Genomic DNA, 26,386 nt, shown 5'->3' with positions numbered 1-26,386 from the left:
CACTTGGTTTGTCTTGCCTCTTTTGTAGAAAGAAAAGGATGTCTTCAGTTTACTTTCTCTCATCATGTCCTTTGAAGACCACTGGAGTTGATTTACCCCAGATTTTATCACAATTCAGATCATTCTTTATCAGTTTTTAAGTTTCCCTAGTTAAAATCTGTGTATACACTGTATCGTGTATTAAAAAGATAACCAACTGGCATGTCAGCTGACCTGAGCTCTGCTTGCTGTTGTTGGTACCTAACTTGTTATTTGACTTTGAGTAAAGACATCATGATTTCTTGTAACAGGGCTGGCGAGGCCTCGTTCAGCACACTGGATTGGGTGGTCTCTTGAGTACCTTCCAGCTGCTATAGTGGTACTGTGTTGTTGTTGTTTGGTTCTAGTATGTTTATCTTAGATCTAAACATCTTTTTAGGAGTTCAAAATACTTAAAATTCTCAAAAGCATTAAAAAGGCATTTAAAATATTATAGGCTTAAATTGTTCTCATGTTGGGTTATTTATTGCAAATTGAATCAAGAATAGAGTGGTGAAAATAACATTTCAGGATTTTATTTCCCAAGTGGAAGATTTGTGATAACTAAACAATGTGTAGTGAATATTGAGCACGATCTTATTAAATGACAGCTGGCCTCTGGGCATGTTCAGAATTGGAGTTGCAGACTTGGTTTTATGAAAGGAGTCTTTCGTTTGAGGACACATTATTACTGTGTTAATTTAGTAGGCAAATTACAACAAAATGAGGTGGGTAAAAATGTCACTAACATTAGTAATAGAAGTTAAGCTTGGCTGCATGTCTGTGTGCTTTTGCAAAACAAGAAAAGATGGTGTGGTTAAGGCAGGGAAATACTGCGTACTCTACTTTGTCTCTTAGAGATTGACATTAAACACGTTAACCAAGAAGCCCTGCATTAAAGAAATCTGTTTAAAGTTGTCTAATCCAGCCTTTTCCTATGTTCCACCATCCTTTTCACCAAACTGTTCCTCGGGGTAATGCTGTATGAACACACCTTGGGAAGACTGCCCTCAGCAAGCCTCCACTTCGCTGGTAGTGCACATGATCCTCTTGTCTCTGTAATTTCATCTGTCGTCCTTGGTTTACAGAAGGCCGACCATTCCTTCTGGGCTCAGTTCTGAAGTTTTCCTAAACTTCGCTAACCAGTAATTAATTTACTCTGAACTCCTTAGCCTTTACTGTCAGTTGCTGCATCTGTCCCTCTCAGTCGCCTTACAGCCCTGGGTTTGGGGTTTGTTTGTTTTAATGTTTTGGGGTTTTTTTTCCTGCCCTGAAATTTTCTTGGTATTTTTTTTAAGTAACATTAAATATTCTTGATTTCTTAGTATCTAATGGACCACAGGCAGCCATTGCCTCAGAAAGTTAATACTTATTGAACATCTGTAAGTATAGGGTTCTTTTCTAGTTGTTCAAAGTATAACAGTAAATAAAACATGTCCATATGGGGTTTACATAGTAGAATGTAGGGAGACAGTAGTAAACACAACAGACACATAGCCTGGTTAGGTAGTAACAGAGGGCTTTGGTGAAAAATTAAGCAGAGTAAGGAGGCTAGTTCAGGAAGAAGGTGTTTCTATTTTATGTAGGCTAGTCCAAGAAGCACTCGTTGAAACGGGGACATTATTTAAATAGAGACTTGAAGATTATCTGTGAGGGTGAATAACTTTCCAGGAAGAGAGACAACTATTGAAAAGGCTCCCTTTTCTTCCCAACTACTGGGCTCCCAGTAGTGGGAGCGCTCTGAGTGCTTATAGAACACAGGAAGTTCAGTGTGACCGAGCAAGGTGAGTAGGGAGAAAGTGGTATAGGGAATATGATTGGAGAGATGGGGGCAGGGGAGTGGCCTCAGATATGGAGGACTTAATTACCCCAGTTTTTGTGTCCCATCCCCAGAGTTTCTGATTTACTAGGTTTGGAGGAGAATTTGCATTTCTAACAAGTTCCTAGGTGAGAACCACTGGACTTAGGGGAACCAAGGTGGAAGCAGGGAAACTGTTAGGAGGTAATAATTTTAGTGAGGGATCATATGGGCTTGGGCTTGGTAACAGTGGAGGTATTAAGTAGTAGTCAGATTTGGGGTATATTTTGAGAGCAGAGCCAGTAGGATTTACTGATGGATAAAACTGTGAGGTTAAGAGCAAGAGAGGTGTCAAACAGGGTGACAAGGTACAGACATATATGGGGCAGAGTATAAATCAGAATTTTAGTTTTGACGTATTAAGTAGGATATACTTGATAGGACATATAAGTGGACATAACGAGAAGGCAGTTGGAGAGCAGTTCCAGCTATAGCCAGTGTATATATCTGGTACTGAAAGCCAAAGAACTAGGCCAGTGCTTCTCAACCAGGAGCAGTTTTGCCCCCCCAGGGGCTGTTGGCAATGTCTAGAGACACATTCTTTTTTAAGATATTATTTATTCATTTGAGAGAGAGAGAGCACAAGTAGAACGAGAAGCAGAAGGAGAAGCAGAGGGAGAGGGAGGAGCAGACTACCTACTGAGCCGAGAGCCTGATGCGGGGCTCCATCCCGGGACCTGGAGATGATGACCCAGGCCGAAGGCAGATGCCCTAATGTCTGAGCCACCCAGGGACCATGAAGACACGTTCTTGATTTCATGATTGGGGCTGCTATGGGCATTTAGTGAGTGGAGGTCAAGGATGCTGCTAAACATCCTGAGATGCACAGGACAGCTCCCACAACAAAGATTTATCTGGTCCAGAATGTTACAGTGCTACGGTTGAGAAATCTTGACCAGATGAATTGTAGAGAGTGTTGATAAACACACTTCGTGAGGATTGAGGCCTGGTTTGCTCTAACTTCACGTTCAGGGAGAGGAGAGGAAACTCACGAAGTAGACTGGAGAGGCCCTGAGAGCAAGCAAGGCACTTTTTCACAAGGAGAAAGATGGTAAATGAACTGTTAAATGCTCTTACTTTATATACCCATCATGGTTTGAATATTAGTCTCCAGATTTGTAAAGGTAGCTACTCCCCTCATGACTGTGATAAGGGTTTTATAGAGTGATGAGGGTAAAATTCTGGTGAGAGCGGACGGTAGATACCAGGAGACACAAGAGTTTTGAAGCAAAGAGAATCAGAGAAATGGGGGCTAAATAACTGATAAGGAGAGTGGTGTAGAGGAAGTTAACCTTTTGTATTTTTTTAAGATGGGAAGTACTATAACATATTTGTCTTCTAATGTGATTGTGTGTGTGTGCGTGTGCACGGGGGAGGGGGGAGCTGATTTAGGAAGAGAATATGGGATAATTGTTTTCTACCAAAAAATAAAAAGAGAAAAGAATTACTAGCTTTTGATCCCCAGAATAGATTTTATAAATTAAATAAACAAGCACATACCCCTTTGTTACATAGGCTGAAGTGTGAGGGAAAGGGTTCTTGGTCTCTCCAGCCATTTTCCTCAGAGCTGCCTTTCCTTGCCTGCAGGAGGAAGTATTACCTTCCCAGCCCATCTGAAATATTTTTTATGGGCAACCTTTCAGAAGTGGAACAAAAGCACCCCCCTCCCCACATTCTTGCTTTGGTGAGATTGGGGAGAATGAGGTTGAGGTTTCTTCCAGAACTGGACAGTGATGAAGCACATAGCTCAGACTGTGAATCCAATTTGAACATGTTAACATTTGTTGTATTTCAGACCTCCTGTTGTAACGTAACCTGCCCCAGATCCACAGCACCAGTGTGTCGTGCTTGCCCCACTCTATGCTTAAAACAGCTAGGCACATACTAGAGCTCCCAGGATAATTTTCCTCAAAAGACCAGAGCTGAGATACTTGCTTTGTATTGAAGCTAGATTTTTTTTTTTTTTTTGTAAGCTGTTTGGACACATTATCTGCTCCAAGAGAGGGAAGGGAATTTCCACTGTGCTGTGTTATCTGATGCTTCATAACAAGCTATCCCGCAGTATTGTAAGGGCTTGGTGAATACTGCTGGAGGACTTGACTGGGTCTGGAGTATTTACTTTGGAGAGAACTTACTCACATGGCTCTGGAATTGCTACATGCTTTCACCTGGGAGTGTGATTGGGGTCTCAGTTCCTCTGCACACAGGCCTTTCCATAGGGCTGTTTGTGCTTTTTTACAACATGGTTGGTAGGTTTCAAGATAAAGTATTTCAGGAAACATGAAAACTGTCATTTTTTAAACGTCTGGGCCCCAAATTGGTCCAGTGTCATTTCTCCCATATTTTAATGGTCATTGTTGAAGCTTAGCCAGATTTAAGGGTCATAGGCCCCACTTCTTGATGGGTAGAATGTCAGACAATTTGTAACTATCTTAATCTACCATACACTTATGATCTCAGGAGGGGAAAAATGTTAGAGGAGCATATTTTTTTTCTCTGATGTTTATTCTTTTCCCAGGAATAAGTAGTAACTTACCTACTTGTAGAATACTGTGGAAGGAACTATGTACACTTGCCTGAGTCTCTTTTCTAGTCTGATGTCCTAGCATATAGTAATAAGGTTAGTGAGATAGGCTCTGCTTTGTGGGGAGGGCCTGTGGATTGTTTTTTGTTGTTGTTGTTTTGGTAAAAGTTGTAATGTAGATGTAGTAAAATGTAACAATTTTAAAGTGTATAGTTCTCTGGTATTAAGTACATTCAGTATTGTGCAACCATCACAATCATCGAGAACTTCATCACCCCAAAAGGAAACCCTATAGCCATTAAGCAGTCACTTACCATTTCCCCCATAACCCTGGCAACCACTAGTCTGCTTTCTGCCCAGATTTGCCTGTTCTGGGTATTTCATTTAAATGGATTTATATAAAATGTGGGCTTTTGTGTCTGGCTTCTTTCACTTAGTATGTGTTCCAGGTTTATCCAGGTTGTAACATGTATCAGTACTTGATTTCATCACGGCTGAATAATACTCCATTGTATGGGGAGACCACATTTTATTCATCTGTTGATGGACACTTCCACCATTTGGATGTTGCGAATAATGCTTCTAACATAAACATGTAAGTATCCATTTGCGTCTTGGTTCTTTCAGATACATACCTAGAGTGGAATTGCTGGGTCATATATAGTGGTTTTAATTGTTAACTTTTTGAGGAACTTGCTTGTTTTCCGTAACTGCACCATCTTTCATACCCACCAGCAGTGAACGGGCTCCAGTTTTCTCTCCATCCTTGCCAACACAAGTTCTTTTCCGTTTTTAAATTACAGCCATTCTCCTGGTGTGAAATGGTATCTCACTGTGGTTTTGACTTCCATTTCCCTAAGGACTAATAAAGAGGATTTTTTTTCTTGTGCTTTTTTTTTTTTAAGATTTTATTTTTTTATGAGAGAGCGAGCACAAGCAGGGGGAGCGGCAGGCAGAGGGAGAAGCAGACTCCTCACTGAGCAGGGAGCCCGATGCGGGACTCAATCCCGGGACCCTGGGATCATGACCCGAGTCGAAGGCAGACGCTTTAACCGACTGAGCCACCCAGGTGTCCCTTTCTTGTGCTTTTTTAATTGGCCATTGGTGTGTTGTCTTTATAGAAATGTTTAAGTCCTTTGTCTATTTTTATTTATTTATTTATTATTTGAATGAGAGCAAGCGGGGGGAAGGGCACAGGGAGAGAGGGAATCTTTTTTTTTAAGATTTATTACTTATTTGAGAGAGAGAATGTGGGGGTGAGGGGTAGAGGGAGAGAAAATCTCAAGCAGACTCCCTACTGAGTGTGGAGCGCAAGGGGCCGCTCAGTGTCAGATACATGATTCGCAAATATTTTCCCCCTTTTCTGTAGGTTGTCTTTCACTTTCTTGATAATGTTTTTTGCACGAAAGTGTTTAATTTTTGATGAAGTCCAATTTATCTGTTTTATGTATTTTTGTTGCTCTTGCTTTTGGTGGTATATTTAAGAATCCATTGCCAAATCCAAGGTCATAAAGATTTTTCTCCTGTGTTTTTCTTCCAAGAATTTTATCAGTTTAGCTCTTATGCATAGGTCATTGACCTGTTTGAATTGGTTCTGCAGTCCTAGATTTGCAAAGGAAAGACTAAGAGTTCAACCCATTTCCATTCAAGAAAAAAAGAAAGAAAAAGAACAAGGACAAATAATGGTTCAAACAGAACATGGTAACTAGAGGTTAAAATATAGCTAGTTGTAGACCATGCTCTTGGCCATCCTGAGATCTTTGGTTTTCCCAGAACAGTGTTGAAGTTCTTTATTTCCTCTTCTCGTACCTGTCTCCACTCTACCTGCATATACTACCATTCAATATGACCTCCATCTTCTAGTGATTGAAGTGTGATTTGTGTCCTATCCAAACACTAAGCCTACAATCTCATGTACTGTAGTCATCGTGAACGCCGATCCCAATCTTACTGTGGCTTTGTTGGAAATCCAAATATCACATATTAAGCAGGCAGTACCTGCAGACCAGCCTAGCAAAGACATGTGGGTGAAATCCATGCAGAATTTGTGAAGAGATGGTAGTTCTCAGCCCTGGCTTCACATCAGAATCAACTGAAGAGATTAAAAAATAAGCCCACCACGGACTAAGTGGAATTGTTCTGAGTGAAGTCAGGCATGATTTTGTAAAGCTGAAGTGACTGTAATATGCTGCCAAGGTTAGAACCACGGATTTAAAGGGAAATGGGAATTGATTAGTCATTCAAGGCAGTGCTTCTCAACCTCATTGTGCATGCACATAACCTGGGATCTTGTTGCAATTCATATTCTTATTCAAAAACTAACTCAGAATGGATCCAAGACACAAATGTAAGAGCTACAACTATAAAACTCTCAGAAGAAACAAAGGTGTAAATCTTCTTAACTTTGGACTGGGCAGTAGTTTCTCAGATATGACACCAAAAACATAGGTAACCAATGAAAAGTAAGTCGGACTTTAGCAAACTTAACTTCTGTGCTTCAGAGTTGATCAAGTAAACAAACCCCACAGAATTGGCAGATGATGCATCTGTTAAGCATCTAGTATCCAGGATTTAATATAAAGAACTCTTAACATAACAATAAAAAGAGGAAAAAACAACCCAATTTAAAAAGGCACAAAGAATTTGAATAGACATTTCTCCAAAGATGATAAGCAAATGGCCAAATAAGCATATGAAAAGATATACAACATCATTAGGGAAATACACATCAAAACCTTAATGAAATGCCACTTCACACCTGCTAGGATGGCTGTAGTCACGACAAAGAGAAAGTGACAAGTGTTGGTAGGATTGCTGGTGGGAATGTAAAATGGTGCAGCTACTTGGAAACCAGTTCAGTAGTCTTTTAAAAGGTTAACCACATGAGCCCCAACTACAGAAGGAAGTGCTATAGATCCTCAGAGATTAATCCACTAGTTTGTTATTCAATCCTCTGACCTCAGAGTGTAACCATCTACTGCAACCTGACCCTTTACTTAAGATGGAAAGCCTACTAATTTCTCACTTCTTGAGAATGGAAGTTCAGGTTAAACCCTCTGAGCTCTGTTTTGTGTCCTCAAGATAAATGTGTCAAATCTAGGCCTAAAAGACCTTGATATCTGACAAGTAGAGGGAAGAAAAGCAGTGCCTGTCATCCAGGAGCTGGCCTTACTACTAAAAGTGAGGTCTCTCTGTCCTTCTGAATAATTTCACAGAATACCTACATGGCTACAAGACTGCTCTGTGACCAAAGTCAAAAGATCCATTTTGTAATCGTGCCTGCACACAGAGAAAAACATGAACGTCATCCGTTCCACAAAAGTGACCAAATATCTCCGTCCTGGACACGTCTTGATGAATGATCGCTCTTAGCCTCAGTTCATTTCTCTCACCTTACTAAGATACCCAATCATTCCCTACTTCCTCCACAGCTTCCTTGAATCCCCCCCTCAAATCACCTAATGTGTCCAAAATTTAAGTCCTTTTGTGACATCTTACTGAGATTCCCCCCATGGTGCTGAAGGTCTGTTCTCTGTTATGCAACAACCAATAAACCCAACTTGTATAATGCAGGTATGTTCCTGCATCATCTGGAGCTGAGTAGTGGCTGCCCTTTTTAGGTAATGCATGCATTTTCTATTGTGCCATAGTCCTCACCATTCCCTAATGCCTGCTATATCTCACCATTATTGTTTTTGCTTAGGCCCCCTGGGCATTCAAATGTGCAGGTCCTACCATTGACTGTCACGATTTTGGGACATTTCCCCCACACAATCTCATTGGATCCTTAGTTGAGCTATGTGTTAGATATTCAGCTTGAGGTCTTGGGTCCTCCTGAGTGATGGCCCATGACTTTCCATCTGTAACCCAGAAAGTGAAATTCAGTTTCTATAGCATTTAAGGCCACTGGGGGAAACTCCACTGGAGGGATTGAAGATTGTCTGGAAATCGGCACCTGGCTGTATTTTACACCTGTAAAATACTCTGTAAGGATTGAAAACACCTCCCTACATTGAGGTCCAACACAACCTTGTAGGCTGGATATCTAATATTCTACTCCTTGGTAATTGTTGGCATTCACAATGCCCATAATACAGTTAATACTTTAATTTCAATCATTTTGAACATACAGATTCGCTATTCAGTGAAGGGAGAATAAACTTGCATGGTAGTTTCAGAAATTAAAATCTGGTTGATGGTATCTTTGGTTAGGGCCAGCCTGTTTTAATTTCTCCCTTCTTGCACTCCCATCCACTGAAAGATAGTTTGCTCATCAGAGCAGTCTCTAGAGAGGCCTGGCCTGACAGTTCTGGAACTTTGGGGCAGCTGGTGGGGACACCCCGTAGTGGTGCCCTGCCCATGGTTCCCCAGTGACTGTGTGGCAGTGTTGTGCCTGGAGCTCAGTCTTGTCCGGCTCCTGATTGCAGAGCTGGTGGACGGCAGATGTCCGAGTCCGGTCAGGCCCCCGGGCTGGGCAGGCGTGGAAGCAGACACTGGCAGCGGTTAAGAAGGAAGACCTGTTAGAGCCCAAAGACTTAAGATTCACCTACTTAGCAGGGGCTCATAAGCTCCTCCACAGCCGGGAAGGCAGAGTAGGAGTCTGTCCTGTGGCCACGCGGCCTCGGGCGCCAAGGGTGACAAGCGTAAGAGCTAGCATTTGTTGTGTCGGCTGTGGTCTCCACACCGTGCGTGTACTCTCAGTTTTCACAACTTTATGAGGCAGGCGACGTCTTAGAGGAAAGGAAAACGTTGAACCTACACTTCCTCCCGTGGAGTAGGGGGCAAGATGGAGAATTCCTGCCAGAGGGGGTGGTTAAGTGGTATTTGCAGGGTGGGGAAAATCATTGGCATCTATCTGAGCCACAGCAAACAGGTCTCACCTGCCTCTTCTTTGCAGGTCATAGAACCTGAGCAAGGGTATGGTCAGGGCTGGGTGGGGAGCTGCCTTCCACTGCCCCCAACCCAAGGACAGGACCCATGGCTGCCTGCCAGTGTTCTCAAGGGCTGGGAGAACGGTTTGTGCTTGTGGTGTTCCCCGGGGCCGCCAGAGGGCAGCACTGGCGCACGCCTTGGCCTCCCTGTGTCCATCTCGGGATTTAAGCAGTGGTTCTCAACCCCAGGAGATCCAGTGCCTCTCTTCATTTTTAACAACTATTTTCTGATGTCCCCCTTCCAGAAGTGAAACTGATGTCTAATAAAACTTACCCCAGCAAATAGTAAATATGATACCTTCCCTCTAAAGGAGAAAAAGGGAGTAACTTGTGATAAACTAAGGAGTTTCAGTATGTAACACTTGGACACAGTTGCCCTAGACCAACACAGTGGAGCAGATGGGTGCTTGTGCCTATGGGCTGATCACTGTGAGTGAAGAATTACAAACGCAGGTTGATGTAGGTGTGTTACATTCGTGACAGAAACACACTGTGATTTTTTCTGACATGGTAAACAACTCCAGGTAAAAAAAAAAGAATACAGTTGTTCCTTTTTGGTACTCTTGGAAATTTCACTGTACATTATAACTGCAAAAACATTTTTATTTATGCATATAATAGCTTCTGTGCTCTTACAAGCAGGCTTTCTCACCAGGTCCTACGTGACAGTCCAGTGGAATGAAAATCAGTTCTTTTTTGTGAGCAATGGCCTTCACTAGTCCCCACCAGCTGCCCCAGGCCTTCGCCTGTCCTTCCACCCTGATGGAAGCCACCCGAGAGCCAGAGCTTTGTGTTGCATGACAGGTCCGCAGACCCTGCAGAGTGCCCATCACGGTATCCAGTCCAGACTCAGAGGACAGTGGACTGACTGAGTCCTTCTTCTGTGTCTGGGGGTGACTCTCAGCCAGCCTGAGTCTGTGGACTGGCCAACCTGAGGGCTTGGACCCCCAAGTACTGAGGGCTGATGCAGACTGAAGCCAGGCAGGAGATGCCTCTCAAATCGCCTGGCAGAGAGGAAGCTCTGAGGCTTCATGGTTTCTTAAGCAAGGTCTGTCTACCCAGAAGGGCCCTTTCACTCCCCTGGCACCCCTGGCACATATTCTCTCTGTAGGTCCCAAGACAGGCTGCATGCCCTTGTGGGAAAAAATAGGTAGCTGGTTCCAAAGCTCACTTTCTGGGCAGGGCTCATCAGTGGCCCTGCAGAGTAGCTGCATTCTGGGGCTAGGACAGAGGTTAGGTTAGGATAGGGGGATAAGGACACTTCTTTCTGGAGCCTCTGGGGGAAGGGCTGAAACGCAGCCTGTGCTGGCCCAGAACGTACCAGTGCCTCCAGCCTCCCGCACAGCCTCACCCAGCCCGGCTGCCCCTGGTCCATTGCTGCCCCGGCGGGGCGGGGGGGGGAGGTTCATTTCATGTCAGGCCATGGCGGCTCTGGTGCTCCTTCCTTGTCTAGAGTCCCCTGCTGATGACTTTAGCAGCAGGAGGGCAGGTGGCTGCCACCAGCCTGGTCTCACAAGGGGTCTCTGTGAAATGAGTGGGGACAGTTGGGTCAGTGAGTCCCATGCTTCATCCACTAAAGTTCCACCTCTGCAATTTTTTATATCCATAAACTATACGTGCTTTTTATTTATTTATCTTGAGATGATCCAAGGAAAGAGGATTAGGAAGCGTGTGGTGTATGGGACTTATTGGTGAGCGGTCGATTTTGTACACGTTTCTGCTCCTGGGACCAATTTCCAGGGGATGCCAAGGATAGCCAAGTTTCATTTATTTGTTCAAATACAGACACAATCAGGGATGTTTTGAATAAGGTTGTGATTCACAGTATCGATTATAGGATTCCCTCTGATGTCTGATTAGGTCACAGGAATTTGGATTTCTGTTGAAGCTTTACTTTCAAAGTTCCCTCCTGTCTCCTCCCCAGGTGCCAGAGCACAGATTCCTAAAAATATACCCAGACAAGTATAGCTCAGTACACTAGGGTTTGTTCACCCCAAGAATTTAGAATACGGTATTGGCAAAGACGCTAGAACACAGTTTGGGATCATGGGCTAGACATGTCTGCTTGATTGTTCTGGACCCCCGATCTGAAACCATTCTCATTTTAGAGCTTCCGTGATTGTAGCAATTATCTCCGAAAGATTTTTGTCTACACTGATTTGGATGAAATTTTCTGGAGCCGATGGGGGCTCCAGAATATCGAGCTGGGACTGCAATAACTCGGGGGGCATAAAATGTCCTTTTCTTTCAAGTAAACGTCTAGAGATGACCTCAAACGACCCACTCAGATGGACCACAAGGAGCTTCACCTCAGCTGGCTGTTTGTCCTTCCCCGTCTCATCACACTTCAGGGGTGCACAATCTTTTCCTCGTATTAAGGTGTCTCTGTACACTTTCTTCAGAGCCGAACAGGCTAGAACCACATGCTGTCCAGAGGCTACATCTCTGTTAAAAAAGGGGGGGGGGGTGGGACTAAAGAACGAGGACCTTTGAAATAACTGGTGTCGATTCTAGGTTGAAGACTCTGGTCCTACTTCTCTGCCGGTGGAAGGCATTACAAAATGGTGGTCCTGACTTTAAGGTAAAGATGTTCCTTCCACTAGTGAACCGAGCTGTCTTGGGCAAGGTATTTACCTCCCTGAGCATCAGTTCATCATCGGTTAAATGGGGCTACTTAGAGCACCTGTCCATAGAGTTGTGAGGAACCGTTTATCCGGGTGCCCAGTGCACAGGAAGTGCTTGGAAGGGTCAGCTCTGCTCCCCAGCCACCGAGTGTGGACCCGGATGGCTGCTGGCGGGTGCCTCTGCCCCGCACACCTCCGCTTGGGTGTTCCACAGGCGTTCCGTGATTTACATCTCACAGCTGGCTTCTCCCCGTTCCCGCTCTGCAATATGCTGGGAGTCTGGTGAAGTTACCAGTGCAGAGCTGGAGCAAGCAGGAGAAAAGGGGAGTATCAGACTCTCTGTGGCCAAGGTGAGCAAGGTAAGAGAAGCGTCCAGGGATGTGCTAAGAAAAAACCTGAGCCAGAAGTAGAGGCAGAGTGACAAGGCACCACGAAGGGGAGCCAGCGTGCTCGAGACTGCCCATGTGAGTGAGCCCCCACTGTGCCCCCGTCCGTGGTCAGGAGAGGTCGCCGTCTTCTGGCTGGGAAGGGACTCGAGTAAAGAGGTGAAGGGTGAAGGGTAAACCCTGGCTTGGGTACTTGGCAGAATGTCTTCTTCAGAACTGAGAATCCTGAAGGCGCCTGCCTTTGATCTATGGCCAGTGTACAGGTGAGATCCAGTGGATGGAATGGATCATCAGCAACGAACTTAGGTACCTGGGCCTTCTGCTCTTCCCAGAGGTCATGGGTAAGAGCTTGTTTACTCTGGGTCTGAATGTCTGATGGCTGCTCTCCTGATCATCTTCGTTTCTGCTTCCGTCACAGTCAGTGTATTTGATCCCTGAAGAGTCTGCTTAGGTTAGAGACCCAGATGGGTAGGAGTTCTGAAACCCTGAAGCCCTAAGCCCCTGAACTCGAAGCCTATGCAGAGACAGGGTGGCTGGCTAGGTCAGTGCGGTGTGGAAGAGGAAACTGAACTTTTAATCTTAAGTATATTCTAATTGCATATGGTGCAGATGGTTTTAGATTTATAAAATATGAGATGTCATCTTCATTTTAGAAAGCAAGATTTATAAGCCATTCCCTGCCTTTTCTTTATCCTTCTCCACATCCCAACCAGGATTCCCAGGGGTCAGGTCGCCAGATGGGTGGAGGGGACCTAATTTGCTCAGAGGCATGATACAGGGCAGACAAATTGGGACTCCCAATTCTGGTGACCTGTTCACTTACAAATGACCCCACGTATTCCCTGGTTGCCCCAGCTTGAAGTGGGGGGTGGGGAAGAGGTGGAGACAAAGATGTGACTAGAACAGTCAGTGGTGGCTTCGGTTACCACCTTCCCAGCACTTTTGACGTTTTAGAGACCGTTCTGAGTGCCCCCCATGCCCCATCTCACTAATTCTCACAGTGATCTGTGAGTAGGAACTATATCCCTATTTTCAAATGAAGAAACAGGCTTATGGAAGCCAACTGGCTGACCAGGATTCCCAGATGATAATTGCGGAGCTGTCTAGAAGGTTCATTTCCAGAACCCAGCTAAATTACACGTGGGTTCTAGCTGGTGTAAATCACTGTTGATTACTTGACAGAAGTAATGGAGTGCCCTCCATTTCTGGGATCCTTTATCATCAGCCAGGTGTGATTTCAAGAATGTATTTTTTGCCTCTACTTTCTGAAGTTTTCTTTACTCACTGGCTTATGCCAAGGTCTCTTACCTTAGTAAAATGTCATGTAAGTTGCAGAGCCATGGAATCCTGTCCTGAAATTAAAGCAGACACAAAGTTACTTTCCCAGGTCTTGTTTATTTATACAGAAACACAGTTAATCATGTTCATCAGTGTTAAAGTCCAGAGAAATCTTAGTGGTTTTGAAAAGTAGACCATGACAAGGCTGCAGGGTCAAGTCTCTGGGCAGTTAAGCAGTGACATTATGATGGGATTAGTGCCCTTTGAAGAAGAGACCAGGGAGCTATGGTGTGCTTGCCCTCCTGTGCTGTAGCCTCTCCTCTCCCCCACACCTGCAAGCCAGGGAGAGGACCCTCACCAAGACCCTGACCATGCTAGCATCCTGATCTTGTACTTCCAGTCTTCAGGACTGTGAGAACTGAATGTCTCTTGGTTAAGCCCCCAGTCTGTGGTATTTTATTACAGCGGTCCAAGCTGACCAAAACTCCTCTGAAAAACCATCTGGGCCTGGGGCCTTTTTTGAGGGGAGATCTTGGATTACAGATTCAGTTTTTTTAAATGAGCATTGTTATGTTCAGGTTTTCTATTCTTGATTCAGTTTTGGTATCTGAGATAGCAGGAAGAGACCACACATAAAGTTAGATCTCTGGACCGTCCTGATTCTTAAGCCAGCTGCAGCATCAGCAAGGTCTTAGTTCCATGTGGGGGAAAAGCAGAATAGGCTCTGCCACCATATCTCTGCCATCCAAGCCCATTTTCCCACAGTAATTTATATTTTTCTAAGAAATTGTCCAATTTAAGTCTTTAAATATACAAACATCAGTTTGTTCACAGCCCTCTTTTCATTCCTACTCTTCATTGTGCCTTTTTCCCACTCTTGATCAGTCTTGTTAGAGATTTGTCTATTTTTTTTTTTCTTCAAACAGCATTGCTCATCACCTACATAGTTTCTTTGGCTTATATTCCATTAATTTCAGCATTCATTTCTGTTTTTTTCCTACATTCTTCCTTTTTGTTTATTGTTTTTTCCTGCTTGAACACTTAGCTCATTACTCTCCATTCTTGTTATTTTTCCGGAAATGCTTCCAGAGCCCATAGATTTCCTTCTAAGTAATGTTTCAAAGGCATCCCATAACTTTTGGTTGACAGCACTTTTGTTGTACAAAAGTGGAGGGAAGGGCATAATCCAAGACTGGGAGTATTAAAGATGGTATACAGACACTCTTCAGTAAACGGGTGAAGCAGATGCTTCTTAGCCCTGGTGAGCAGGAGGTGTGGGAGTTGGTGGTGAGGAAGATCAGGAGAAACCGTCTTGACTGGTGGTCAGGAACTTGAGTGACTGATAAGAAGGCTGGGCTTTACTGTAAGGGTGTTAAATAGGAGGACTTGGAGGCATGAGCTCCAAATTCTGTGTTCACATTTGTGATGAAAGGGAGTGATTTGAGATCCCCTCTTCACAAAAGCAGAAATTGGAAAGAAAAGGAGATATTAGAGTAAATTCACTCAACTCTGTGAGTAGTTACTACAGATGATAGGATAAATTATGAAAGTCAAACACACAGAGTCTTAGGGGGAAGAGAAGAGGAAACATAATCCAAATGAGCATCTCTGCTTGCTGGGTCTGACATTCAAGGTCATCTCATTTCTGATGGTGTCCCCTGCCCCCAGCCCAGTGCTTGGAGGTAGTGGGCACAACATCTGCTAGAATGTTCTAGCAGGAGTTCAATCAGAACATCAAGAGGACAGGGAAAGATTCCTGGGCCTGTGGTTTTGGTGATGTGATGGAAACATCTAGAGACATGAAGTGTCTCCTGGAAGGGGATGGTGGTTAAAGGGAGAAGGGGAGTTGGAGCTCAGAGGAACAACTCAGGAAACGGAGTCGTCCCAGCGCTACTGGGGGAGGCAGCGGATAGAGCGGAAGGAAGGAGCGGGTGGGGAAGAGCAGAGGCCAGGGACCGGTGTTTACCTGGTACAAAAATGAACTTGAGACCACAGAGGAAATAACACACATGAAAAGAATATATACCTCAAAAAAGATAGAAAAAAAACTCCAAAATTCGTAGGTATTTTTTGAAAGATAAAACCAAGAGTGATGTATTCTGTAAAAACATTTTCAAGTACTTTCCAAATTTTCCATACAAGGCAAGTGTTACATTTATAATCAGGAAAATTTTTCTCAAAAACCCCCTCATTTGGGCACCTGGGTGGCTCAGGCATTAAGCATCTGCCTTCGGCTCAGGTCGTGATCCCGGGGTCCTGGGATCGAGTCCCGCATCGGGCTCCCTGCTCCGCGGGAGGCCTGCTTCTCCCTCTGCCTCTCTCTCTCTCTCTCATGAATAAATAAATAAAAATCTTTAAAAAAAAAAAAAACCCTCATTTAACAGACTTTGAAATCTGCTTCAGTGTCACTGCGGGCTGCTGGACGACATGGACCTGGCTCGAGGCGGGGGACACTGCCTGGCAGCTTGCAGATCCTTGATCAGCAACAGCATCATCACACTAGTAACATCCTGTCACAGCCTGGGGGGGTTATCTGTGCAGGCCAGCGCTGTCCACTAGAGCTTTCTGTCGTGAGGGAAGTGTTCCCTGCGTCATCTGGGTGGTAGCCCCGGGCCACATGCGGCTACTGAACACTTGGGCAGTGTAACCCCGAGAACTGGAGTTCACAGTTTATTTTGTATTCATACACATTTAAATAGCCTGAAGGAGCCCTTGGAATATTCAACACAGGTTGCCTCTCTTCAAACCGCAGCCCTCTGAGCACAGAACCCTCCCCAAGCCTTCCCCAGAGGAGACGGTACCTCTGCTCAGGCTTTCCCCTGGGTCCTCCTCACAGGATCACGGGGGCGGGACTGGTTGCTAGGGTGACCAGGAGCCGCTCTCCACCCCTCCACCCCCCCACTGCCAGCCCAGCTGTGACCCACACCTTCACTCCTAGCTGAGCTCTCCTCAAGAATGTCAACCATCTGCCATTCTAGCTCTTTCTCTCCCTGGAAGAGACAAAGTCTAAAGTCTGGCTAACTTGTAGTTTCTCCTAAATATATTTAATGACTCCTTATGTTTCTTCCAGTAACCAATAACCTTTTCTTCCGTACAATAAATTCCTCTTCTGAACTCTACTCCTCCCCCCCATCCAGACTGCCCACTTAGCAAGCCTCGCTTGTGAACAGGAGGAAGGATGTTTAAATGCCATTTTAAAAATCCATCCATTTGGGTTAGTTGTACTTAGTTCTTTAACTTAACTTTTATTTGCACCCGACAAGGAGAAAAATAACCCTGGCACGGTCACATTTTACACACTCGGTAGAAATGGTTTATGTTACGCATACGTGTTCATATAGATATATTAGCGACAATAATAAGTGATATTTACTGAATGCTTTGGATACTTCACTGTGCATATTTTTTAGTAGTATCTCATTTAATCCTCCCAAGAACCCAATGAAATGGGTCCTGTTACCACCCCTACTTCACAGGAGGAAAATGAGGCACAGAGAGACTAAGCCATTTGCCAAAGGCCACACAAGCTTAGTGGTGGAGCCAGGTTATCTGCACTATGTCTTTATCTCTAGTATAATGTCATTATTATCCTCCAATTATTATTCTGTATCTCTTTTATGGTTCCCTCCTCCTATCTTCTAAAGTCAAATGTCGCAAACTTAATTTTGATAGTTCAAAGTCTGAATCTTGGCCACATCAAGCCATACTCCTGAAACAGAAGTGTACTCTCAGAGTCCCTAGAATTAGACCTAGTGATGGTGAGGGACTCCAGCCCCTTGGGGCAGGACAACGGGAAGAGAGTGAGTTAGTGGCAGCACGGCTGGGGCCAAGGTCTCTGAAAGTGGAAACCACAGCGTTGGTCTTCGGCCAGTTCCGCTCTGTTCCTGCCCTTTGGACACCCCGGCCTGTGAGCCTGGCTGGGGCCCCAGCCCTCACATCTCTCCTGGGCTACAGTGAGTTACACCAGTGAGTCCAGTTTGCACCTCTGCTTTGGGAGCGGCCCTTAGGAAATGGCCTCATGACGGTGCATAAAGGAATGAGGTGCTATTCATTCCTTCCCTTACAACGGAGTCACAGGTATCTTCCGACATTTACTGTGTGGCCAGCCCTGTGGGGTATATAATGGTCAACAGAAAGGCCACAGTCCTAGCCCTTTCAGAAGTAAAATCTAGTTGCAGAGATAAATAGTGCCAACTTGCAACCGGGCCCCGGGCCATGTGGGCCATGGTGCTATGAGAGTTTATTACAGGAGGTTTTACTTTAGTAGATCCAGGAGGGCTTCCCTGAAGAAGTGGCATAGGAGCTGAGCTGTGAACAGGAGCAGGGTTAACGGGAGGGGACAGAAGTGCATTTCAGACAGTGGGAACAGCAGGTGCAAAGGCCCTGTGGGGCGGAGCGAGGCAGCAGGAGTGACTGACAGGGGCCAGGGGGGCTCTGGTGGAGAGAGGGAGGGCGGGCACAACACCCGAAGAGACTGGAGCGGGGCATGTTGAGGCGTTTAGCTGTTTGGTCTTGACCCTGAGATGGATGGGAAGCTTCCAGAGGGCTCGATTTGAATTTGTAACAACCCCTATGGCTTCGGGGTGGTTGTGAGTCTGGTGCCAGTGGCAGCTCAAAGGCCTGGGGACGAAGATGAAGGCAGAACCTGGGGAATTAACATCCTGCGGATTAAAAGCCTGCGACAAAGTGTCCTGGCAGGCCCTGCCCAAGCAGGGGTGGGGTGGGATCCCGCCTAGCTCTGCGTTCGGAGAGAAGTTCAGGGCCAGAGCTGACCACATGCAGGACCCCGGGCGCCTGGCTTTGGAGACACTGTCTCTCCTGGCCCCAACTCTCCTCCACCACATGCTGCGAGAGCTCTGCCTGCGGCTCCTGGCTGGAGCGTCTGTGTTGGAAACAGACGGCAAATGTTACCTGGTCCTTCAGCGGGATCCCTTTTCCCATCTTCATTCGGTTTTCCTCTGGGTGATAGTCGTCCGCATCGTAGAATTTCCATCCCAGCTTTAAGAACAAAGTAAAGGGTGTGACAACCACCATTATGGATACTACCGGGCAGGTGGGGAAATGGGCAGCCCGAGGACCACCCCCGCCCCTCTTCCCCTCCCCCCGTGGCCCCCCTTCCCCCACTCCCCCCCACCCCGAAGAAGCAGGGAGGCTGTGATGCCACGTCACTATCCCTGCTCACTGGGTTGCTACTCCTTTCATTCATCACTCTTGGTGATCACCGAGGAGAAAACCAAGATTGCTCCATTGGGCTTCACAAGCCACATCCGTGGTGAGTTTTACAAACCACGATGGGCCAGAAGAAGGGGCGCCCAAGGGGGAGAAGCAAAGAGCACAATGGGCCTCGCCATTGGGAGGCATCGGAACAGGTTACCTCGGATGCCAGCAGGGCGCCCACGGTCGATCTGTGGAGAGGACACAGAGGTTCAAGTGACTGCCCTTCCCAACCCATGCGTGCCTCCTACCATGCGGGGTGCCCTGGGAGACAGCCACCCCGCCATATTGAAACCCAGTAATTTCATGATATTGAAGCAGTGACGGTAATGCTCTCGGCCCTGGAGTCTAGAGCATGATGTTAGCGTTCTCCAGGAATTTAAAGTTACGGAGTTACCACTAATTTTCTTTTCCAGAAAGCAATATATAAGATCTCATTAAACTCCTGAAGTTCTTTCTGAAGTTTTTTGTTCCCTGTTCTAGAGATAATTATATTTTGCAAAAAAAAAAAAAAAAAATGCTGAATAGAGATGAGCTTTTACGGAGGGTACTGGAAGGAGGGGTCCGACGGGGTTTAACCTCCCAGCACAAGGTTCAAAGGAGCTCATAAAAGCATTGACACCTTGTTTGGGGTTTAACAGAGACACACTCTTAAAGAATAAAATAAGATTCGGAATGAGAAGTCAGCCTGGGAGGGAAATGCCCTCTGTGCGGTGCGTGTGGTAAGGACCTGCTGCTCCCCTAGCAGGCAGCACTCTTGGGGAGAAGGGCTTGGGTCTCAGCACCTAACAGCTGGCCACATGCTTCGTGCAAGTCACCTTTCTCTCTACACCTGTTTCCTCACCTGCAAAATGGGGAAACTGAGCAACATGTATCCACTCATTACTTATTTCACTCGGCCAATACTGAGCACCTGTTAGTCCCCAGGATATGAAAATAATGAAAATAAAACCCTGCTTACATTCTAGCTGGATTCAAGGGTCCTGTCTCTCTTTTGTGAAGGTCTCAGGGAGCTAGCTGTTAAAGACACATGTGTACCCAACTGAGACCTCCCTGATGTAACCAAAGGATTGCAAAGCACTGTAACTTCTCCCATTAGGTTCACTGTGCTGAAGCTTGCAAAGGGAGACATACTGCAGCCTACTGGTGATGAACTCCACGGCTGGGGAAGCCAGAGCTGTGCATGACAGAAAGTACACTGAAGACTAAGATGAGCCAGGGATGGACACATCAGGCACCACTCACAATTTAAAAGAGCTATAGAATACTCATGAAAGAAATTGAGGAAGACACAAAAAAATGGAAAAACGTTCCATGCGCATGGATTGGAAGAACAAATATTGTGAAGATGTTAATGCTACCTAGAGCAATCTACACATTTAATGCAATCCCTATCAAAATACCATCCACTTTTTTTCAAAGAAATGGAACAAATAATCCTAAAATTTATATGGAACCAGAAAAGACCCCGAATAGCCAGAGGAACGTTGAAAAAGAAAAGCAAAGCTGGCGGCATCACAATTCCGGACCTCCAGCTCTGTTACAAAGCTGTCATCATCAAGACAGCATGGTACTGGCACAAAAACAGACACATAGATCCATGGAACAGAATAGAGAGCCCAGAAATGGACCCTCAACTCTATGGTCAACTCATCTTTGACAAAGCAGGAAAGAATGTCCAATGGAACAAAGACAGTCTCTTCAATAAATGGTGTTGGGAAAATTGGACAGCCACATGCAGAAGAAAGAAACTGGACCATTTCCTTACACCACACACAAAAATAGACTCAAAATGGTTGAAAGACCTCAATGTGAGACAGGAGTCCATCAAAATCCTAGAGAGACGCGGGGACCATGTTCCGATGCAAGCTGACGGCCTTGACTACCACAACCCGGCTGGCTTCAACTGCAAAGATGAAACAGAATTTAGAAACTTTATTGTTTGGCTTGAAGACCAGAAAATCAGACACTACAAGATTGAAGACAGAGGTAATTTAAGAAACATCCACAGCAGTGACTGGCCCAAGTTCTTTGAAAAGTATCTCAAAGATGTTAACTGTCCTTTCAAGATTCAAGATCGACAAGAAGCAATTGACTGGCTTCTTGGCTTAGCTGTTAGACTTGAATATGGAGATAATGCTGAAAAATACAAGGACTTGGTACCTGGTAATACAAAAAATGCTGACAATGCAGCTAAAAATGCAGAGCCATTGATCAACTTGGATGTAAATAATCCTGATTTTAAGGCTGGTGTAATGGCTTTGGGTAACCTTCTTCAGATTCAGCATCATGATGATTACCTGGTAATGCTTAAGACAATTCGCATTTTGGTCCAGGAGCGCCTGACCTAGGATGCAGTTGCTAAAGCAAATCAAATGAAAGAGGGCTTGCCTGTTGCTTTAGACAAACATATTCTTGGTTTTGACACAGGAGATGCAGTTCTTAATGAAGCTGCTCAAATTCTGCAATTGCTGCATATAGAAGAACTCAGAGAGCTACAGACAAAAATTAATGAAGCCATAGTAGCTGTTCAGGCAATTATTGCTGATCCAAAGACAGACCACAGACTGGGGAAAGTTGGAAGATGAACATTTTAGGATTTCAGTTTCTCACCTACTTAGTACAGTTGGGAACCATGTACGCTCTGGCATGTGTTTGGAAATCAAATGTCACAATTTCAAGGGAAGAATCCTAGAAAATTGACTATGTTCTCGAGATTTACCATCATTGCTTTTTCTTATTGTTCAGGAAAGTGGATTTTTTTTTGACTGTTATGTTTATGTATCTATAATGCCGACCCCCAGCTTTGTTACAGAGACAATACAGATACTCAAATCATAGGAAAACTTAAAATATTTTATTGGAGTAATCTAGAAAACTTGAGAATTGTTACATCTTTGGTATTTATAAATGTAGTAACTTCTGTGGGTAACTATAGAGGGACTTACAGAATCAGAAGATACAAATTGAAACATTCTAGCACCTTTTAATCTAAATAGAAATGCAGTGATGCAGAGGTAAAAAACAAAAAAACAAAAAAACAAAACTTCGAACTTTTGCTGGAAAACTATAAATAAGTTGTTTTTCCCCCCACCAGTTCTGCATAGCCTTCTCTAGGCCAAGGCTTATGATCTTTAGGATTGTGTCTTTATATGGATAACCTTGCTTTAATTTCTTGGCCAGAAAATTAGATTTAAAAAATTAGATTTAGGGTTGTCACATATTCTAATTGGTTCTTAGTTGAATGAACTTGACCTTTTAAATATGATAGAAATGTTTATAAAAAATTGCTTTAATAAAGCAGCAATTAAAATTGTTACTTTAAAAAAAAATCCTAGAGGAGAACACAGGCAGCAACCTCTTTGACCTCAGCCACAGCAACTTCTTCCTAGACACATTGCCAAAGGCAAGGGAAGCAAGGGCAAAAATGAACTATTGGGACTTCATCAAGATAAAAAGCTTTTGCAAAGCAAAGGAAACAGTCAACAAAATCAAAAGACAACGACAGAATGGGTTTGCAAATGACATATCAGATAAAGGGCTAGTATCCAAAATCTATAAAGAACTTATCAAACTCAACACCCAGAAAACAAGTAATTCAATCAAGAAATGGGCAGAAGACATGAACAGACATTTCTGCAAAGAAGACATCCAAATGGCCAACAGACACATGAAAAAGTCCTCAACATCGCTTGGCATCAGGGAAATCCAAATCAAAACCTCAATGAGATACCACCTCACACCAGTCAGAATGGCTAAAATTAACAAGTCAGGAAACAACAGATGTTGGTGGGGATGTGGAGAAAGGGGAACCTTCCTACACTGTTGGTGGCAATGCAAGCTGGTGCAGCCAGTCTGGAAAACAGTATGGAGGTTCCTCAAAAAGTTGAAAATAGAGCTACCATACGACCCAGCAATTGCACTACTGGGTATTTACCCCAAAGATACAAATGTAGTGATCCAAAGGGATATGTGCACTCCAATGTTTATAGCAGCAATGTCCACAATCGCCAAACTATGGAAAGAGCCAAGATGTCCATCAACAGATGAATGGATAAAGAAGATGTGGTATACACACACACACACACACACACACACACACAATGGAATATTATGCAGCCATCAAAAAAAAATCTTGCCATTTGCAACAACGTGTATGGAACTAGAGGGTCTTATGCTAAGCGAAATAAGTCAATCAGAGAAGGACAATTATCATATGATCTCACTGATATGAGGAAATTGAGAAACAAAACAAAGGATCACAGGGGAAGGGATGGAAAAATGAAACAAGACGAAACCAGAAAGGGAGAAAAACAATGAGACACTCTTAATCTCAGGAAACAAACTGAGGGTTGCTGGAGTGGAGGGGGGTGGGAGGGATGGAATGGCTGGGTGATGGACACTGGGGAGGGTATGTGCTATGGTGAGTGCTGTGAATTGTATAAGACTGATGAATCACAGACCTGTACCCCTGAAACAAATACAGTATATGTTAATACAAATAATAATAATAATAAAAAGCACTGATAAAACAAAACAAAACAAAAAGAGCTAACCAGATTTGGGTGTAGACTGGCAGGGAGGAGACTGAAGGAAAAGGAAAAGCCAGTGTCTACTGCTTATCCAAACCTCCTGAACTAGAGAACAGCAGGACTTGACATGGACAGACAGGAACCCCAGGCACAGTGCTCGGCTCAGAGGAGACTGGTTGGAGCAAGCATTACAAGCCAGTCTGGAGCCCAAAGGTCTCTAAGCAGGTTGGTCTAAATCAGGATCAAGGAGACTGAAAGACTGTAGGACAGTGGTGGTTGGCTGGGGCACAGATTAAATGCAAAAGATATTTAAAAGGCCAGAAGCTGAGGGTGTCTTCACAAAGGCTATTAAAACATAAAGAAAACACTACCACCTATTCAAATAGCTCCCTTCATTCATTTGTTCATTCATCCATTGAGGCAGCAAATATTTTCTGAGCATCTACTACATGCCAGGCATTGTTCTAGACAGGGCAGTAAACAAAAAGATCCCTTGCATTCAGGTAGGAGAGGGGGAGGCAATAAACATGGTAAATAAGTAAATGCTTGACATTGTTGTTCTAACAGTGGTTTAACTACATTCTTTCCGGTTTGAGACTGTTGTTTTCTTGAGATATTTTTTCCTCTCAAATGTTATGGAGTGTAATTTAAAATCCAGCAAGGCCCTAACAAGGGCTCACAAAAGTCACCAAAGAACTCAACGTTGCTACATCTGTTGATCGATATAATCATTCTCATTTTATTACTCAGTCTGTCAGCGATGGTCAGAGGGCCCAGGGCTCAGTCCTTGGCCAGCTTCTTGATCTTTACTCACCCCCTCAGTGATCCCAACGTCTTATGTCTTTAAATACATCTGCGCACCAAGGATTCCTACATTTATATCTAAAGTTCCTCTCCTGAACTCTGGGCTTGGATATCCAATCAACCACTTGACCAACCCACTCAGATGACTGATAGGCAATTCACCACATCCCACATTGAGCTTCTGCTATTTTTTTTCCCAAATCTGCCCTGCCTACTGCTTCCCCATCAGTCAGTAGTAACTCCCTTCTTTTAGTTACCCAAGCCAAAAATCCCAAAGTCATCCTTGACACCTTTCTCCCTCTCTCATGCCCCACATCCAGTCCATCGAAACATCTTTCTGGTTCTGCCTTCAGAATATCTCCGGCATATGACCACTTCTCCTCGCCTTCATTGTTTCTCTGACCTCATCTCCCATTACTCAGCACAATGGCTTCCTTGGTAATCCACAATGAAACAAAGCCTCCGGGCCTTTGCACTTGCTATATTCCCCTTGTCTATACTGCCCTTTCCCTAGCTAGCCACCAGGCTTAGTCCCTCACTTCTTGTGGGTCTTGCTCAGATACCACTGCCTTAGAGGAGCCTTCCCTCACCATCCTGCCTGCTCTTCTTTGTTCTACTTACTCTCCTTTATTTTCCCCTTGGAGCACCTCCCACTGCCTACCACACTATGTACATGTATTTATTCACTTCCTGTTTGTTTCCCATACTAGAATGTAAACTCTCTTGAGGGCAGGGATTTTATCTGTCCTATTCATCATATTATCAGTGACACGGAGTCAGGATCAAGCTCTATAAATAATTACTGAATGCATGACTATAACCATATAAAGCATATGGTTTAGACCCCCCCCCCCCATCTGATCCAAGGCACAGAGGGGTACATAAATTGTCCAAGCTCACACAAGCAGGCAGGAGCAGCAGAACCAAGACCCTGGGCTCCTGACATCCACTACATCACACCATAGAAGCAGTCTTACATTCAACTTCTTCAACTCATACAACAGCTAAGGATTTTCAGGCTCCATGTTTTATGTTACTTTTATTCCAAGACTCCCCAAATTATTTTAATTTCTCAAGAGATGAAGCTAAAAATGCCACAATAATTTTGAAAACCTAAACATTCCTACCTGGAGCAAGAAAGAGTCTTTAATATATACTTGACCACACAAGCAGTTCGTGGTTCAGAAAATTCTAGAAGGGTACTATAGGCCTTTGAAGTTACGATATTTCACCTGATTAAGATCTGTCTTTTGGGCCTGTGGCGGAACGCTGCAGTAGCTGCTTTTTCCGGTAAAGGGCACAGTTAGAGTTTGGTCTCATCAGAAAGCCAAAGTCTAGCTCCCAGCCCCCAGGTTGGTCGGACTGGGCTGGGCAGAGGCTTTGTGGCATCCGGTGTGCCTCCTTGCAAATCCTTAGGGGGTTTGTGACTCCTTATTAACAGTGACTCCTTCCAGGTAAAGCTGGTAAACGCTGATCGCAGCACAGAGAGAACAGACCAGCCGGTGAAACTGCCTTTCTAAAAACTCATCACGAAAGTCCGGCACCTCGCAGGAGGGAGCTGCCGCTCCGCCCAGCCCGACACGGTCTGTGGGAGACTGGGACGAGGTTGGCCCCTGCGCTTTGGGCCTCGCACCCCGCCACCGCGTTCTGACCAGAGACTCCCAAACGCCGGCCCTAGTGACCGCCGGAGCCACCGCGGGCGGCGCCCCAGCAGGCGCCTCTTCACGAAGGGCTCTCGCTAGAGCCGCTCGGGGCCCGACGGAGAACCCGGGTCTCGGCGCCCCGGGACGGGCAGGTTGGAGGGTGGGGAGACGGAGCAGGTGCCCCGGGCCTCAGCTTCCTCATCTGCAAAGGGAAGCTGGAGGTTCCGCAGAACCCTGCGTACCCCGCGGGCCCGGAACGGTGACGGCTCCGGCCTCCGCCACGCGCGCCGCCTCCTCCAGTGCGCCCCCCGCGACCCCCCGCCCTCCCAGACCTACTTCCCCGAGCCGCTCACGCCCATCACCAGCAGCGCGCCCGGCACCGCCATGACCCGGAGTCCCGCTCCTTCCAGCCGCCTTCCGGGGCCCGACCGCCCCGCCTTCCAGGCCACGGACGCCCGAGCGGCGGGCGACCTGCGCTGCTCCGCCCCCGCCGCGCTGCTCCGCCCCGCCCACCCCGCTCCGCGCCCCGCCCCCCGCTCCGCGCCCCGCCCCCCGCTCCGCGCCCCGCCCCCCG

At 45.4% G+C, this 26,386-nt stretch overlaps 1 protein-coding gene and 1 pseudogene across 4 annotated transcripts; one reads left to right on the top strand and one right to left on the bottom strand.

Annotated features, from left to right (window-relative positions):
• Positions 1–11,082: 11,082 nt before the first annotated feature.
• Positions 11,083–26,354, bottom strand: IDNK (IDNK gluconokinase). Of its 4 annotated transcripts, none has more exons than XM_045882305.2 (5): positions 26,149–26,354; positions 18,994–19,024; positions 18,531–18,617; positions 13,650–13,693; positions 11,083–11,776 (listed from the first exon to the last, which is right to left on the bottom strand). In XM_045882305.2, the coding sequence occupies exons 1-5, from the start codon at positions 26,196–26,198 to the stop codon at positions 11,431–11,433; spliced, it is 558 nt and encodes a 185-aa protein (XP_045738261.1). In that variant the 5' UTR covers positions 26,199–26,354; the 3' UTR covers positions 11,083–11,430. The 4 variants fall into 4 exon arrangements, with proteins under 4 accessions (XP_045738261.1, XP_064435620.1, XP_064435619.1 ...); XM_064579550.1 differs by having other exon boundaries at positions 26,145–26,256; XM_064579549.1 differs by lacking the exon at positions 26,149–26,354 and adding an exon at positions 20,639–20,740.
• On the top strand, positions 20,673–21,421 carry LOC123842551 (RNA transcription, translation and transport factor protein-like; annotated as a pseudogene).
• Positions 26,355–26,386: the final 32 nt, after the last annotated feature.

Source organism: Mirounga angustirostris, unplaced genomic scaffold (assembly GCF_029215605.1).
Source record: "Mirounga angustirostris isolate CCGP_5_RB_7025 unplaced genomic scaffold, mMirAng1.0.hap1 SCAF_15, whole genome shotgun sequence".
In the NCBI taxonomy this organism is placed as follows: domain Eukaryota; kingdom Metazoa; phylum Chordata; class Mammalia; order Carnivora; family Phocidae; genus Mirounga; species Mirounga angustirostris.
This window is presented reverse-complemented; position numbering and strand designations above follow the sequence as displayed.